Below are 19,252 nucleotides of genomic sequence, written 5' to 3'. Positions count from 1 at the left end.
ATTCTTACTATCAAACTCGGTGACTAAATCGCATCATTCACAAAAGCCCACATTTTGTTTGTTTCCCCTAAAAAGTTTAATTATTCCAATGCAATATGTATTATAAACATCACTTTATCACAAAATTGTTTTTAAATCAAAGGTTCATTAAAGTCTGCGAGGTCGCTCAAAGCAAATTTCCCCGGAAAAGTACCCTCTTGAAAATTGTTGATCAATTCCTTTCTTCTTTCGAGTTTCCAGATTATTAATGTATCCCAAAGGGAGCCCCCTGTCTACACCCGAGAGACAGGACGGTGTCTGGATGGTGTCTTAGAACAGACAGGACTACGCGGTAACCTAATCTTCATCTATTTTCTCTTTCATTTCATTTTAAGGGGGAAAAAAAAGAGAAAAAGAGAGAGAAGCCTATATTTTAATTTTATTTTTGATACTTTTATTTAAAAAAGAGAGAAAAAAGAGAAAGAAAGAAATTATTATTAAAAAGAAAGGCATTGGTGATAATAGTGAGGTCTTGACTGATTGCCATTACAAAAAAAACAAAACAACAACAGCGAATGGAATCTATAATTGTATTCTATTGTATTGTGCAACCCACAGGAAAGATTCATAACATAAAATAACATGTTAAAAGAGAAATTAACATTTCAGTGATACCATATTTCATACTCACGTTGAAAATAACCTGCTGTGTAACATCTTCAATTTGATCTTATACTTAAAAAAAATGTTTATTGATTTGATTTTCTCTTTTGTCGTCTGAAAATTCATAACACAGTTAAACAAAAGAGATGATTTTAATATGTCAAGTTTGCTTTAATGTTTTGTTATGATTCATTGAAAAGGTTTATTCTTGGTGCATAGAGTTGGTCTCAGACCAAAGTGACACAATGTTTCCACAAGCTGTAAGGACAATATGTGTCAGGTTTTTTCATCAAATTGACTGATGACAAATTTGGAAATTCCTAATTTCACCATTTTAAGATGCATATTTCTGATCAGAACTTAACTGTGACCTGTACATTTGTACAAATTTCCTCCATGAGGTAAGCACCCACTAAAAATGTGATTTCTTTTGAATAAGGCATTCCAGAGCAAAATGTTTTGTTCTACTCACACACATTTAGGTGCACATCACAAACATTAGAAATATAGGTGTTATGGTCTAGTGGATACGTCACTGGACTGTGAATCACATGGTTCAGGGTTCGAGTCCCGCCACGGCACAAATATCCTTTGGCAAGACATCAATCTGCAGTTGCCACTCTCCAACCAGGTGATGAATGGGTACCTGGCAGGAATTAATTCTTTGAAATGCTAGAGCGTCGTAATAGCAGCCATGCTAGCACCAAGGTAATACTTGTGGAGCACCATGAGCATCAAATCTGACAGACGTGACTGCTATACAAAAACCCAATGTTATTATTAGTCTTAATATAAACTATTGTTTTCATATAACTTCTACCAGCATGATGCATTAAAGTACCTTAAGAAAAATGTTTTTTACTTTTCAGTGGTTTAATTTTTTGAAACATATGGAGCTAGTCGCTAAGACATTCCTAGATGTAATTGAAAAGAAATCGAGGCATCTTCAGCTTCTGTGATGCCTGCTAGCTTATCCCTTTGCCCTTTACTTCCAGCAATTTCTTTTCAATTTTCAGCTTTACGAGGGAAATTTGAGCCTAAATTGGATTCTCATTTGATCTGTAAGCTACATTGGGGGAATGAGGAAGCGTGGACTGTACCTTGCTGTGCGTATGCCTCATACTTCAAATTGAGTTTGATGGAACATTTTGGGCATGGTCGTTCTCTCTTAAACGGCAGATAGCAGAAAGGGAAGGTAATTGTTTTGATTGTTTGTGCTGTTTCACTGCATGACTTGAAGAGTTAATAACATGGGCTCTCAACTGGTTCTCTACAGAGTCACAACAGGTGGTAACACTAGTCAATAAATGCTTGATATTTTCTGAAGATACTTTTACTGAAGATGTAAGACTCCAGAGTCAGGGTGATGTTCAATTTGTTCAATTTTAAATATTAAGCTAAAACTTCTCTTTTTTACAGCTAGACAGGCCATTTTCAGAACATAAGCAAATCAATGCACTTCACATTGTGAAGTGCATTGATACAAATCATGTAAAACCTGTAAGGATGATTATAGAAACGATTGATTAACATTCAGCTTAGCCAAGCATGTGAGATTCCTTTTATACAGTAAATGTGTATCTATAGTAGATGTGTACAAAGTATGTCAGTAAATATATATCCCTCCGGAAGCAGTCACCCTGCTTTACTCTCATGTTTCTTTCTCTCATAAACAATACCATCTTTCTCTCCCCCCCCCCCCCCCCCCCCTCTCTCTCTCTCTCTCTCTCTCTCTCTCTCTCTCTCTCTCTCTCTCTCTCTCTATATATATATATATTATCTCTCTTTCAAAACTCTCTCATCTTCCCTCTCTCTCTCACACACACATAAGCATTTCTGGTGTAAATCAAGGACTCATAATACACATCAGTATGTTATTTCATATTCAAGGACAGACATGTTTGTAGGAATATAACATCCTGAGGATGATCTGGAAATTATTTGACTGCAGAGTCATACCCGAGGATCTACCTTTACCATGCAAATAGAGCATCTAAATAAAATGGGTCTCAAATTTCAAACAATTTACAGGGTCCTTAAAATGAGGACATCCTCTTTTTGTCGTCAAAGTGAAGATAGAGTTCATATGAGTGTCCTTGCTTGCTAACCACACACCCTCACACACACCCACACTTTCTATTCTTGTCTCTATGCTCAGCCTTTCTCACTTTCTTCCTCAGTACTGTCCCCCTCTCTTTCCCCCTCTCTCTCTCTCTCTCTCTCTCTCCATTCTCTCCCTTTATCTCTCTCTCTCTCTCTCTCTCTCTCTCTCTCTCTCTCTCTCTCTCTCTCTCTCCATTCTCTCCCTTTATAACTTCTCTCTCTCTCTCTCTCTCTCTCTCTCTCTCTCTCTCTCCATTCTCTCCCTTTATCTCTCCTCTCTCTCTCTCTCTCTCTCTCTCTCTCACACACACACACCCACACACACAAACACACACTTTATATCACTATCTCTTCAATATACTGGTGTATACCCATGAACACATGATGAATTGTTACAGTCAGCAATGGATGTCTCATCAATCGTAACACCATTGAGAAATATTGATAGCATGCAGGCAGCAAGAAACATTCAAAAGAATTCATACTGGGAAAGATGACTCCTCTATGATGCATGATCATCCTATTCTGGTAATATTTACAATCCTGTAATTAAAGCTTCCACATATATTTCTTCAAGCGTACACAAAAATGAAATTTGCTACTACTTCATCTTCATAATGTTAGTGAAATTTAAATTTGATTTGCTGAAAATTCCATTGCTCCTATCCACTTGCTTTAAAAACCCACCTTCTAGGTAATACTTATCATCTTTTCTTCAGGAGCTACTACAGATATATTAATAAAACATTTTTTTTTTTTTACATAAGCAGGGGTGATAGTGAGCACCCCCCCCCCCCCCCTTGAGTAAAAAAAAATCAGGTAATTATCAGGCCTGCATAAGGCACTAGTCATTTATTGTGGAGGCCATCAAGGGAAAACAAAAATGGAAATCTGAAATAGTTGGAAAACCAAGTTTTTTTCCCTCTTTTGTGGGATAAACCTGATGAGAAAGCGTTTAACTCGAGATATTGATTACTCACCTTTGAGTTGACCTGCTGATGACATGGTTTCCTTGCCAACCAGTTTGATAGTATGATCTGAGCATACCATCGCTATCAATGGCTCTCCACATCGTGCAAACCTACAAATCAAACAAACAGTATCATATTCATGTATGTGGATTTATTTCTCATTGTTAGAGTGTCCATAGATAGTACTCTGAAAACAGCTGTTGAGGCTGAAGCAAGTATCTGTGATAAATAATGTTATGAAAAGAAAAGAAAAAACACCCACACATACATATTATATGAAAAAAATAAGATGCCCTCATGATAAAATATAATAATGATAATCATCTAGTGACTTTTATAAAATTGAAATAAAACAATCATGATTTTGTGGTTTGTTGTCATTAAATGCCCACATCACTAGCTATCGACATCAAATAAATAACTGTCTTCACAAAATTTCAATGAGCTAAAAAAGGTACCGCGCAATACAACCCATGCAAGGACCTGGAAGACATGTTCAGCGTTCCCGATATCTGGCCTTTTCCTTCTAGCAATCAATAATGCCCTTGGCTTTGACTGACTGAGTAGGATTTCACATGTGTTCATATGATAGGGTGTGTGAACTCGAACACATCATTTATGTATTCATATTCTTCACATGGAGGGAATTGAAACCTAAGCGATGGCCTAAACCATATATTTATGATGAGCAACCAAACAAAGCTTTAAAAAAATACAATATTATTGTGAAAATAAAGGCAAATAAATATTTTTACTATAAATTGTTTGTGAGAAATAAAGGCAAACAAAAATAACCTCTGTGTTACAAACTCATGGGACAATAACATTTGGTTATTCTAGCTGCCACGGTGGTGTCCAATTAAATGACAAATCCACCCTGACATTTAGTTGGTATTAAACAAGACAGGAAAGTGTGAGAAACAGATTAGTGAAAGTTTGAGCAAAATGTGATAAGAATATGAAAGTTGTGAGTTTTAACTGGTATCATCCATCAAATGACGCATCTTGCAAGCATCTCTCCCATTGAATTGGTATTTAAATTTTGCATGAATTATCAAGAAATGATAAAACCTGTTTAATAAAGATATTTCAGAAAACATATTTGTATGCAACGATCATATTAAGGGTGCATGTATTGATTTAATGTTACTCCTCTCTCTCTCTCCCCCATCCATATTTCCACTTCTATCAAAACAAATTTATATCAAGGCGGACTTTCCCTTTAAACAATAGCCTGCAACCCTACTCTTTCTACTCACTCCCAATTTAAGTGATTATAGTCAAATCTATAAGCTGCTTATAGCTATACTGTATCCCATATTCCCAATGCCCTTTTTAGAATGACTATCACTCCATGCCTGAATACCTACCCTGCTTTATACTCTGTTCATATTGTTTTTTATCATGAGAATTAAAAATACCTGTGGCCTTCAGAGCGACGAGGTCTCATCTAGTGTCATCAAATTGAGCTTGGTTTGGCACGCTAACCAATCTATGCTAATTGATTGATTCTCGTATGCCCATTGATGGAAACCAAATCAATCAACCCACGACATACCCCCCTCCTACACCCCTACGTCATGTATGATGAAACCAGAGAGATAGCTCCTGTACAGCTTGTATTGATCACAATAGGATTATAGCCAATTGGATATGTGGTGAATTGAATTGGTTTCATTACAACCTTGACTCTAGCATACACCATTGAGGTATAGCGGTAAATGTACAGAAGCAGGAAAGTCCTCACATTTTGGGGTGCATTTTCACTCACCACAAACCTCAAGGAAGAAAGAAAAACATGGTTTTGGGGATCCCTTTTATATGGGGAAATGTATTTATTTTCATTCTTATTTATCTATTTTTTAAACATTTTTTTCAAACATTTTTAAAGGGGGAGGGGCTCAAACCCCAGAACCTCAGGTGTTTGTAGGCCAGCCAGCCTTTAATAGTGACTGCACTGTATCTATAGGTCAAGTCTTCATATCCTCTACATCTTGATCTATTTACATGCACTTAGTTACCTGCTTGAAACAGACACAGGACACAGAGGATGGATACAACCTGCACATCTCAAGTGTTTACAACCCCTCCATAGGAAAGAGAGTCAGGAACAGAAATGGGTCATCCCATCCAGCCCCCCCCCCTCCTCCTCCTCCCCCCCCCCTCCCCACCTTCCTCCATACACCTTTCCTCTTCACAATCATTATAAAAACACCACAAGAGCAACTACTTTGAAAAATCAATCTAAGGCGATTTCAATAGCCTTGTGCATCACCTAATGAAATGTGTGAACGTGATATTGAAATATTGTGTAATCTAAACATGATTTTTCTGGGAAAAACAATAGGGTATTGAATTGCCCTTGCCCCTTGAGTTGTTAATTTGTTGAAAAAAATTATGATTCTTACAGAATTGCAACAAATGGATGATAACTTTACTGACACCCAGTTATCTCATTTTACATTTTGCTAAACATACATGTATACTTCTAGGGAAAACCTTCCTTGAAATCAATATGGTTGGGAATAAATGCAAAAAAATGATAAAAAGAGGACAGTGAATGTTTATGGATATTTGGAAAAAAACTTTTGAAGGAAATACGTGTAGGCAATGCTATAATTTCAGAAATTATTCTTCTCAGGAAAAAAAATTGCTGATGCAATCAACAAATTGTATAAAAATCCAATTAATTTACATATAAAAATAATCTATTATTTCATCAACTGTAAAAAAGGGATATATTGGTTATAATCAAATACAAAAAGAGAGGAGGTGGTACAGCAATCACACACCAATCTGTAAAGTGATCTTGAAAAATGCATTACGTTCAGGATGATTTATCTGATATTTTTTCTAATATTTCCACTAACAGGATTGTCTCATTTTTCTGTTATTATCAAAATCACTGATGCAGAGAAACAGCGATCCAAACATTTCAAAAAGTCATAAGCTTATAATTGAAATCCAGTGTAAAAATTCCATTAAGGTTGGGTACATAACAAATTTGTAAGGAAAGGAAAACAAAAGCATATTTTATAAGAATCACTTATATTCATTCTGTTTAAAATGTTGTTTCAGTAAAATAATCCATTTTAAATTATTGTATAGCAAAAGGATCATACAGATTAGAAGACAACATTGTATCAAGAAACATTTCATAAAGAAATAAATTTTGACTAGGTCAGTTAACATGAAAAGCCCCGCCCAGTTACATGATTTTATTTGTACGATACAACAACATTCACACTACAGTAGGGACCTGATTCTTCATCAATGATCGAGATTTCATTCAAAATGATGAGCAAACAGGCGGTTCGCTATACAACGTTTCTTTATATGACTTTGAGACTAGAAAAAAATACTTAAATCGTACAGCTATACAATAAATACTATAAGTCTGAATGCAGGGTACTGATTTCGTGACTTACCAATTTCACAAGAATCTTTACATTTAAAGGCATCCGTTAACACTGTTAAATCTGAGATGCATGACCCTATGTGTTATCAGTGTCTGTGATATGGTGTAATATTGAAGCCCTAAAAAAATTGTGCTTCAAAATGATCAAGAAGTGCCTCAAAAAAGTAAAAATATTTGAGTGACCGGCTTTATCATACTCGTTTTCCCCAATAGACTGTAGTGTTATGAAAACCGTTTGGCAAACGGTTTTCAAAATTTGTAATTCCAATCATAAATATCTTGATAATCAGACAGGTGATCGGCTTATAAAAGTCATGGGGTTCCTGACTGACCTAAAGGTTTATAATTATGATTGCAGCATAAAGCTAAATCCAGGATTTTGTTTCAAAATCTGAGACAAAGTTAGCGGATCCCTTTAAATTAAGTGTAGCGATGCATCATCATGCACTGTCACGATTAAGCCCTTTTCACCACTAGGATGTAGACAAGCTAGCATCTCATTTACATAGATGCTATCCACTAGGAAATAGGGCATCCTAGTATAAAGTTACCTCAGGGCCTTGGTCACATACATGGGTCAACAGGGTATTGAAACCGTTTCTTGAATTCCTGTAAAAGAGATGATTTGCTTTAGAATTTGATCATCAACCACCCACACAAATCGATAAATCTTGTCTCTTCCTCAAATATAATGTATCGTAAAAGAGTACAGTGGGCTGTGAGGCACTTTCTAACCAAGTAATTACTTGAAATTGTGCCTGAAAACAATATACATGTATGAAGCAATGAGAAAGAGTTATGATATTTTGTGCAAACATCGATATGAATTTCAAAATCTTCAATTTGCCTTGAGATAAGAATTATTGAGATTGGCTGTTATCTACCTGGAATGTTTTTTTTCAAGTTTATTTGTAGACAAACTAATGTAGAGCAAAATTACTCAACTTTGATTTAATTCACAACAAAATCTCTTTAGGTTTGCATTTATTTAAATTTGACTTGACTTACTCTTTGGATAACACAGTTCTATATTACCAAAAACTTATAGTACATGTAATAAGCATCACCATTATGAAACAGTAACGTAAAGACAAACCTGAATAGGCCTACATGCTGCTCCAGCTCAGTAACAAGCTCACTTCGCACTTTGAATTGAACACAGTTCATCTCAGACTCATTACATGGGATCGGAGCTAGATTCCAAATATGATATTAAATATTTATTGATATAAATCTCTCCTGCCTGGACTGGGATCAGTTAATTTGCTTCCAGTCCATTTCACACCCCCTCAATTACCAATCATATCATTCAGCTCCACTACACTTGCAATAAAACCAAACTCAAAGCGCTAGTTCTAAACATGAAAACATATTAGCCTGCGCGCGTTCAGTCCACCAGAAGAATTCATCATGTACATGTATACCGGTAGCTGAGCATTATTTCTTAGTTTGAACGTCATACAACAAAACACTGTAAAACAAAATATTGTCTAACAAAAACGTTGTATGCCGGTAGCTCAACGCATGTTTGAGCTTCGTTTCAAATGAAAACTTGAGAAAGATAAGTTTCCCACTGTAGACTGAAACTCTGAATCTCGACTCATACAAATAACGACATGTATGTTCATGTTCATGTGTAACTAAGTGGGTTTAGAGTGAGCAAGCATTAATGATTAGCCAACGGTAACTTAGCCAACAGTCCTGTAAGTGACCTCTTCAAGACTTGTTTCTTTATACAATGTTTTCTAGTATTGTACACCCCTTTCGCTATAATGTTTCTCTATATTACAACTTTTCTTATACAAGTATTGTAAAAAATATCCTATAGTCTGAATGGGCCCATAATGATCAAATATGAACATTGAAATACAGTGCACGCATCCATGATAAATCAGTCATATAGAATGAACCCACTACCATACATAATAATGACTTCATTTAGGAGGATGGGAAGGATGATAGAAAGTAGGATGAGACATGTTAACGACACAAGAGAAATCATGTCTACATCCGAGACTGACATGCTCACAATTAACCTACCGGTAATGTTCATAGTTTCCATAATTGTTGAACAAAGTAGTAACACAGAGTTAAGGATATAGATTATGTTTCATGTCTTTAAATTTATCGAACAACAACTATAACAAATTAAACGGTGGAATCTAGATTTTAGAATGTTGACAGAAATTGAAGCAGCATTGCAGCCTTGCAGGCATTTGAAGAAAAGAAGACAGAAAAAAGAAGAAAACAGTTATTCACTATTTGAATGGGACATTAACATTTCTTGAGAGGGGTTAATGATATAGTCTTTAACATCAGTGATTCTAAAAATGATTACTATATGGAATTATGGAAATCGAATGGATTCTTTTCACATTAGCTTACTCTCATTGTGTCCTATAACTCACACACAACAAACAGTAAAGGTAACTTTCATAGTGCAATATATTAGCACAAAAAGACGCGTCCAGAACGCAAAATGTGTATGTGTTGAAAAATCATCATTTCATCACACAGAGGTGAAACCACATCCCTGGTAAATACATTTTGATTAGACCTAATTTTACCTCAACTTTCATTTAGCTATACATGTAGATGTCAAAAAGGAACTTTGAAGTAACAGATATCACTAACTATTTTGTCTTTTGCGTTTTGGATGCTTCTTTCTAACACATTCAATAGCACATTCATTTATCAAGATGTACAATGTAACTGACTTCAGTATTTTGATTGTTTCAAAGAATCATCTTTCTTGCTTCCTATTTTTCCATTTCAAGTTCAATGTCTCCTGAATAAGGAGTACATGTAGGTCAGGTGTCTGGATCGAAGCACTCTATTTTCACACCGTCTCATCACTAAATTAATCCCTATGTGTGAGCCTGCCTGCATGTACAATCATCAACACATGCATTATGTTAATCGCATGGAGCCATGACGACAATTTGTACAAAGACTGTGAACTTCAGAGGGAAACATATCATTCCCCAATATACTCTGGGCAATTTAGATGTGAATATTCCCTGGTGGGGGGATTATGCTAGTTCTAAGAATTTCATCATCACTTTCCATATCCACTTGCATGCATCTCTTTCTGGATGATATGTGTTTATTTCAGAGGAATAGTGACAGCTTTGTGAGTCATCATCTCACTCAACTGGACATGCATGTGGAATAGATAGATTTACATGCAGTACAGGTTAAGAAATACAAAAAGAGCTAGGGAGATGGGTATGACAGGAATCCACCTGTTCAGAGCCAAAAGGGAGTTAACTCTATGTCAAAGTACATGTTTATGATATAACGCCCTTTTAGCTTCTAACACATTGCTATCATAAACATAACCAGTTCAAAAGAAAATGAACTGTATCTTCATGATAACTGTAATTACAATGATTCAACATTCTACATGTTCATGTATATCAAGGGATAGAATAGAAAAGCATGAATTTCTACATTGAATCCTGGACAAAAATCTTTGTTTATCCTGGGTTTTTTTAACACTGCTTGGTTTGTAATGTACCATACAGCAAAGATTCTGTGTAATAGATGTTGCTTTCATACTATATAGTGATTCAGTTATAGAAAGTAAACAAAGTATCTAATTACCTATACAGCCTCATGCATGAAACAGAGCTACAATGTAAACTTGTAAGAAAAGATCACTTTTATATTATCAAATGTATTCAAAATGCATGTAGGAAAACGATGGTTATTTCATCCTACATGGTTAGTATTGTGGGTCTTTAATAAAGCACGATCACATTCATGGTTCCAATTATCTTTATAACCTTAACTCTTTACATGCCACACAAATAATCTCTTTATGCCACATATGTATCTATCATACATGTATACTAATCTATACCAATGTTAGGGTTTTCATCTACTCAGTAGTTAATCAAAAACGGATATTGATCATTTAACCAAGCTACTGTGTTGCACAAAGAATTCTCTCCATCAGTTTATACATATATTGTTTTGTGCAAAAAGCCAAAAATGCAAGTGTGGCAAATGAGTGCAGAGAGGCAAAGAAAAGACCCAAAGTTTTAATATGATCTTTAGCCTTTTGGCCAAACTCGTCTCCATTTGTTGAATATATATCATTATTACACAACTTGCAAACTTGATTCCTGAGGGACGTAATCATAGGAAAATGATTTATTCCTGTCATTACATACGCTTGACTAATGTCTCCGTTCACTAATATGATTTTATTGATTCATGACTTGGCCCAAGGCTCAAAATATCATCCTCATGATTGGCCGATATCACGTGACTACTTTAGCTCATAACATCTACGTGTTAACAATCATGATTGCAAAAAATCCACATAAGCACTCATCTCCTACCAGCTAGCCAACCAGCCTTTCATTAGTCGGACCATGGTTGGATGATGAAAGCATGATTGTAATACTACTGCAAATAAATCCAGCGCTGGAATGCTCCGGCGCTGCAAGCTAGTAATTATGGTTTGTTCAGTACACGAGGTATTGTTTAGAGAGGTATCGCACTGTCAGTAGAAATGAAAAGGTATCTCCACTCTGTACTAATTGCAAGGCCAATAAAAGCTAGATTACGGTGTATTTATACATGAAAGGCTCTGCTCATTAAAAAGCATTTTTTTCATGGCTTGAGGTCTTTGAGGATAGTAATCTTTCAGAGTGTACACCAGTAAAAGATGAATACATCTTAGCACTGGCGTGCTGATGAGGGGCGAAGGGGGGGGGGGGGGGGGGGGGGGGACAGTTGCCGCTCCCCCCAATACAATTCAAGCATGGTTTAATTCTAATTTCATAACAGTGATTTACAAATGTTGCCAAAATGATATGATTTTCTAGGGTTTTTTTCTCACTTTTTTGTAAATTATACTTTCTTTCTGCTCCCAAAAAAGTTTTGCTCATTACGCCACTGTATCTTGGCTAGGCTATAGTCCAATTGTGTATGCATGGAACAACTTCTAATGCAGAGGCCTTCTATCACATTGTTAAGCTACTATTAAGATAAAATATATTTTCATTTCATATATCAGAGTTTAAATAATCTTATCAAAACACTTGTGAAAAATTGAAAAATGTACATTTCCATTTGAGTGATAACATATTTTTGTCATTTCCTATATGCCAGTTTTCAAAATTCCTTTTCCATCCACCCTAGTCCTATTATTGTATTAATATTTGAAAAAAATAGTTTATAATTCAGTTGGACAGAAATTAAAATAATAAATGGAAATGAATGGTTCCCTTTTGTGAATATGCAGAGAATTCATTGAAATGTGATCACCGAGGTGAATATCTGTATAATTAAATTAAATTTGTGTTGATATGCACTTATAATTAAATTTGTGTTGATATGCACTTATAATAGGGAATACTATACTTCTAATTTACAAGTAACTCTTCCTCCCCCCCCCCCCCCCCCACCCCCCCCCTTTTTTTTTAATAATTCTACAATCAACTCTCCTGGAAAGGGGGTAACTACATCGCATGTTATATTCTGTAACTAGCCCAATAGATCACACTTGCTGAGACAACTGGCAATGTTTGATATACAAGGCTTACCGGTATGTATATTTTTTTAGGATCCCATGTAGGCGGATTGATTCTGATTCATGTCCTATCACACCAGGGGGTGTTTCACAAAACTTGTCATCAGTGACAAATGACAGTTTTTGTGATAAGCTACTGAAATCCTTGCTTCTGATTGGTTATCAGCAGATTTGTCAATGATTTTTGTCATTGTCATTGAAAAAAGGCTTTGTGAAACGGGTCCTAGATCTTACCTTTTCTGAGCATCCACCTCTGTGATGTAGACTGCTTGGTTGTCGGGAGCGATGGGGGTACTCCCTCCTAGTCTTAGGTTGGTGATCGGTGTGAAGAGAGACATCGTAGATTGCGCTCGTTGATGGATTTACCTGCAAAATAACATCCATTAGAATGTCAAACAATGGTACACACATTTGCCAACAATCTAAATATTTTGAAAAGAAAAGTCATGTAAACATCCTGAAGAGATCCCCTTTACCCTTTAAAACAGGTCTAGCATTAGACCTACAATCAATAAAGATCACAGATTACAAATCTGCATGTTCCCCACTATTTGAACATGTACAGTGTAGTACACATACTGTACTCTATGTAGATGTACCTTTGATGCCTCATTCTTTGAATGCATTTATACGTTCTCACATATTTAAAATCAGGGCTTTTAAAGACTGTTTACCATGATCATTACGTTTGAAACTTTGAAAGCACTCCATATTGTAAAGATGGGGGACTGGTTCTACATGGTTATTGCAGCAGTTCAACCAAATCATTTTCCCCTGGGAGAAGGAATGTAGCAAATGTCTATTTTGTTCTTCAATTGTACATCAATTTCTTTCTCCCTGTATGTTCTTACCCCTATTCTGCTGTTTTACTTATTTACTTTTATTTTCTAATAAAGTCTCTTCTTCTGCTTCTCCTCCTGCAAGTCCACCTTGCCGCCCCCCCTCCCCCACCCTCCTTTTCATTATTTGCAGTTATTCTGTTTCCATCCTTATCTTCTTCTTCCTCTTCTTCTTCTAGAACTCTTCCTTCTTTTAACTCCTTTTCTTTCTTTTTTTCTTCTTCTTTTCTTCTTCTTCTCCACCTTCTTCTTCATCTCCGTCTTCTTCATATCTTACTTTCTCATTATCACACATGCTTATCATCTGTTTTTCTTCTACTTATATCAAATTCTTCTTCCATTTACCTTCTTTCTCTAATTATTCTATTCATTTTCACCTTCCTGTTCTTCATTCTTTTCTTCTCTCATAATTTCATGTAATGTAAGGTGATCCCATTTTTGTTCATCATCTATCATTTTGTCTATTCTGGTTCTAATGCACAATGTATCTTTGCTACTTCCTGCCAATCTGCTTCTCATTTATTTCTTCCGGTGTTTTCATTTTTCCCCTTTATCATTAGCATTTAATTGTCCTAATTATCGTTGCTTGTACTTCACAGAAAACTGATGCTAGTGAAGCCGAAGGTCACTTAATGAATGCACTTAATGAACTCTTCAAAAACATGTTCATCATTTAAGCCTTTTTCAAAACACCTAAACCTTCTGAGTATTTCCTTGGCTGACGTCTCTCTTCTTATTTTTTCTTCTAAATGCTAGACAGATGATCACAAACATCCGAAGGGAAATCGACCATTAATGACTTAAGGAGGTTTGAAGGAAAAAGAGAATACTAATAGAAACAGATCAACTAATTCAGTTTGAATGACATCAGAGAAACATGATAGATCTATAAATATTCAGTTGAGATCATGGGAATTTCAAACTGGGTTAAGTGACAACAAAATCAGATGAAATATCAGATAATTCTACAATTGTCTCAAACACATAACAAAATGACAAGAATATCATTACTTTGAATGTTCCTATTGAGTTTGATCTTTTCTTTATTGATAACACCATGCTATAGACATAGGCCTACAGTACATGGAATACACCCTAAAGTTAGGAAAGCAAATGTCCATACTATAGGAGACTTGTCCTCTTGCTTTCAAATGAACAATTAATAAAAGTCGAGATTCACAAAGATTTTATAGTGCATGAGCTCAGATTTCAAACAATTTAAAAAAAAATTCTTTTAGGATTTGACCAACCTGTTTCTCGGATTAACTTTCTTCACACAATTCAATCTGTTGATCAGATTGGACTGCCTTTTATTATTTTCCTTCTAAACATGTAATGATTTTTTTTTTCTCAAAAACTTTCTATTTTTTTCTTCTTCTTCTTACATTAAGAAACAATTTTTTAAAATTGATATTTCTCAGCCATGTCAAAATCTCATACATACATCATAAAAGCTTACTAGTCAACTAGTGACATAGGCTATATGGTATGTAGTTAGTTATTTGACTTCTTATCTTAGTAAGGTTTAATGAATATGAGCCCTGTACAACATGTACATTGTACCTTCAAAATCAGACCAAATCAAATACTAGGACCTTAGAGTTAGAGATATTCAATAGGCTCTATATCATTAACATTCACTACACCTCACTCAGGATTGCTAAACTTTCATCCATGAAGATGACTGTACGATCTACATCTACTTTAGTTTGAATGTGCATTTACCTCCAGACCACAGACCATTAGGGTACATAAAGGGTTATGATTGAAGATAAACATAAATCTTAAATGTACCATCCATATCTAAGTTGGAAATCTAGTTGATTTTTTTTTTAATTCAAGCTCATATTGTACATGAACATGTTGGCATGATTTCTCTTTTGTGAAAATGATGTTACACTGTAGGTTACAAGTACATGTATACAGCAGTGTTGTCAATCTTGCATTTTTTCAAATCTAAAATATTTTTACCTTAGAATATGAAAATAACCCACCAAAGGGAGGGGTGAGAAGCCTGAAAACATTATAATGAATTGACAAAATGTAAAATCAGGCACCAGGAAAATGCTAAATGTAGCATACAATGATCAATTGATCTTCACACAGAAGTAATATCAGCTGAAAAGGTGAATTAATCAACATGTATAGTGAGATTATGTGAACATCTGAAAGCCAGAATAATTCTCAATTTGACCAACTAGACAACAGAATCAGTACTTGCGATGGCAATGATTTCATTCACCCACTGGTTTCTGCTTGTAATTTATGCATGATTAAATAGGGTGAAATGGGTTTACAAAATGGAGATCCGAATCCAATGTATAGAAACTTAAAAAGGTGTTCATCACTACCGGTATATATAGCATGGACGCAGCAATTCATTTATAATTCATCAAAAACCCCAGCATCATTAATGCAGCTACATGTAGGTGCTGGTCATGCTGTTATGATGCTCAGTCTATGCCTCGTACAATACAACAAGTACAGTACATCCTATACATGTACATGTGTGCATGATAGACTAAAATAATTCAATCTATTGCACATTACAATTTGGCTCATATACTGTAGTTGCACTTATAGCAAACATGTCTTTAAACTAAAGGTACTATGTCCCATTTGCAGGCCCAAAAAATGAAAAGGTTAAATTCCAACGGCATTTGAAAGACAATACTAATTTAGAACTTCCCTAAAAAAAAGGGGGCTTGAAAATGTCTTTAAGTGGGAAAATAAAGACTTAGGAGCTATAGAGCCAATAAGTAATAGTCTGATTTTCAGACCATTGTACCGAAAGGTCGTATATATTTTATGCTGGGCAAAGATTCAAACAGTTTCATTTTGGCCATTACAGGAATTGGGTTATTGATGTAGACAAATGCTCATATACCCTTTACAGCTCATTTTATGTATGTTATTACCAAAGAAGAAAAAAGCCAGTCAGTTACTCAATAGTGTCCGACAGTGAAGTCTAGCAAGTAAACGGGTTTCCTTGCATAATTTGAATATTAGGAAACTGATAACGTTTAAATTTCACAGATAGGACATACATGACACATTCATAATTCCTGCAAAGTTCTACAGAATTTAGTGTTGGCTGCAAAAGGGACATAGTTTCTTAAAATAGAGTGCTCATATGCTTCAAATTTTGAAAAGAGAAACCTAGCTATTTCTGAGAAGGATTTCTGAAAAATATGAAAACATTCACACAAAATATAGGTACCCCTGTACATCCATAATCCGTATATTTTTTTAAAGTTTAAAGCGCTCTGAAATTTGATACATTTCGTTGCTGTTTTCACGAAGTGACGGTAGTGAAAAAAAATTGCATTCACTTTGCATTACGACTTTCCTCGCTACCGTCACTTCGTGAAAACAAGGACGATTTGATGATACCAAATTACCAATACACCCTACAATTTGTGAATAATAATTATAATAATTCTAGCAATAATAACAATTATTAAAAAATACAATAGTAGTAATAATAATAATAATACAGGTAATAATGATAATAATACTAATAATCATAATAATAATAATAATAATAATGATAATAACAATGACAATAACAGGGTCAAGAAATCTATAGAAAAACGAAAATCTCCAAGAGAAAGAAACGTACAATCCAAATCCAACTGAATGATTCTTGTTCACTTCACAGAGTTCATACCATTTTGCAATAAGTTCCTCTCCATCTAGCCTTCAAAGCTCCGGGCTTCTTTGTTTTTAAAAAGGGCCACATAATCAAATTAATGCCAAGTCTTTGTGAAGTGCCTGGTTATGAATGATTTTGTTCACCTGCAATATGAAGGGTCTATTTTTCAATAGTCAAGAAGCATACTGCAGTTTCTTAGGTGTTCTTAGGTGTTCGGAGGTAGAGGAATTCCGCAAGCCATAATATTTGTCTGACCTAGCAACAAATATGGCATGCAAACTACATTCAGTGATTTAGGTTTTTTTTCTTAAGATAAAATAATAAACAGGTGAATATACAACAGGCTGGATGCTGGGTGAAAATGCATAAATTTGAATACAGTTTGAAAATGCCCCATTTATACACACACAAAAATAAAAAATAAAATAAATAATAATAAATATGAAATAATATATAATTGTGCACATAGTTGTTTATTACTTATCTTCAATATCATCAAGAAAATTTGCAATATAATTGACATTCATGACAATACAGTTTTTAGGTGTCTATTGTTAACTCACAGTCAAATCTGTTATCCTTCAAGAAACGACTACATGTGTAAATCGTGTTAACCCCATGATTATGAATTCAATCATTAACCCACAAAATATGATTTATATAAGGATTTAACGTAAACTACTTAATGAGATGTAAAGAATACTTACCCAATTAAACACGTGTGCATCTTCAGAAAACTGATCTGATTGAGGTTCCCGTCAATATCGGGCGAAAACTACCATTAAATGTGATCTTTCACGAGGAGACTGCGGAATGAATGAAGAGACTTTCGACGTGCAAAACAGTTGTCGTTCGTGTTAAGCGTGAAACCATGGAAAACTTAGCCGATCCTACCGGGCTAGTATATCGGTACCTCCCGTTCGCTCGGCCTCGGCTATGTGTAACAACCAATTATTATTACCAACCAACTGTCTTTCCAGCACACAATGAATAGATGTCCGTGGCTTGTATTCTATTTTCTGTTATCTTTCAGAGTTAATTTGTTCAAATCAGCTTCGAATCTGGAGAATTGTATTCATGAATGCGATGAACAGCACAGTGACGGCTACGTATGGGTAACACTAACATCTATAGTTATGTGGCGAGCCGCTGGCAGGTATAGTGGTGTCGGTGCGGAACCATATCCGCACATGATCATATTGCGCTACTAAATATTATGCACGAGCGCCGCGTCGTCTATGGGGGATCGGAGGTCGCTGGAGTCAGCGTAGGGGGAGGAGGGGGAGGGGAGGTGGAGGGGGGGAGGGGAGGTGGAGGGGAGGGGGGGGGGGGGGTTAGAGGCGACACCCCTTCCGATACAAATTCTGTAAGCAAATCTATGCGGTTATTTTTGTATTTCTATTTCAAAAAATGTAAAATTTAGTGGACTTATAAGTCCACTAAATTATATACGTACCCAGGGGTGGTGATTTCTTTTCATGACGGGGGGGTGTGGGGGAGGGAGGGAGCATATAGTGAACGAGAGGGGACAAGGTGACAGAAGTGACTATCCCCCTCTCATGTTTTGAAGTTTTGTTGTGATTAAACAATTATATTCCAAAGCAAAAATATATATAAAGTATAAAAACGAGCAATATGATAATTTTCTCACACTTCACTTTTACTTTGCCGGTAAATTATTTTGCAGTCCGAAGGGTTGTAAATACATAGTATGTAAATTGTAGTACCGGTAAGTATAATGGAGCAGCACTGAACTATTTCTATAACTCTTAGTCTTGTAAACATACAGGATAAACTGTGCTTAATTGATACCAACGGAATACAGATTTCTACAATATTTACTTGTATATTTTGAAGGATATTATGCGAGGGAGCGACAAGATTCTTGCATTTTTATTAGTCTAAACGCTGCACTCTTTGGCCCTCCAGAGCGTAAAAGTGCAGTCTTTAGTCAGTATTATGCTATACATTATGTGTGTGTGTGCACTTTTTCAAATTTTCGCGGGGGGGGGGGGGGCGTGTCCCTGCCCCCCCCCCTCCTGGATCGCCCCCCTCATCTACCTTCATATGTTCCTTGTC

At 35.6% G+C, this 19,252-nt stretch overlaps 1 protein-coding gene across 2 annotated transcripts in view; it reads right to left on the bottom strand.

The window, feature by feature from the left end:
• Window positions 1-18,379, bottom strand: part of LOC583976 (WD repeat-containing protein 89) — a 60,798-nt gene extending 42,419 nt beyond the window's left edge. Inside the window, exons 1-3 of one of the 2 annotated variants that reach the window (XM_030975264.1) lie at window positions 17,881-18,379; window positions 12,914-13,045; window positions 3,726-3,826 (exon numbers count right to left, since the gene is read on the bottom strand). In XM_030975264.1, coding sequence (XP_030831124.1) covers window positions 3,726-3,826; window positions 12,914-13,017 — 205 coding nt within the window. In that variant the 5' untranslated portion in view covers window positions 13,018-13,045; window positions 17,881-18,379. The remainder of the gene's footprint in view (window positions 1-3,725; window positions 3,827-12,913; window positions 13,046-17,880) is intronic. The other variant, XM_030975265.1, reaches the window with a different exon arrangement.
• Window positions 18,380-19,252: the final 873 nt, after the last annotated feature.

Source organism: Strongylocentrotus purpuratus, unplaced genomic scaffold, assembly GCF_000002235.5.
Source record: "Strongylocentrotus purpuratus isolate Spur 01 unplaced genomic scaffold, Spur_5.0 spur5_scaffold_8, whole genome shotgun sequence".
In the NCBI taxonomy this organism is placed as follows: domain Eukaryota; kingdom Metazoa; phylum Echinodermata; class Echinoidea; order Camarodonta; family Strongylocentrotidae; genus Strongylocentrotus; species Strongylocentrotus purpuratus.
Note: the sequence above shows the minus strand (reverse complement) of the source record. Positions and strands in the feature narration are given on the sequence as shown.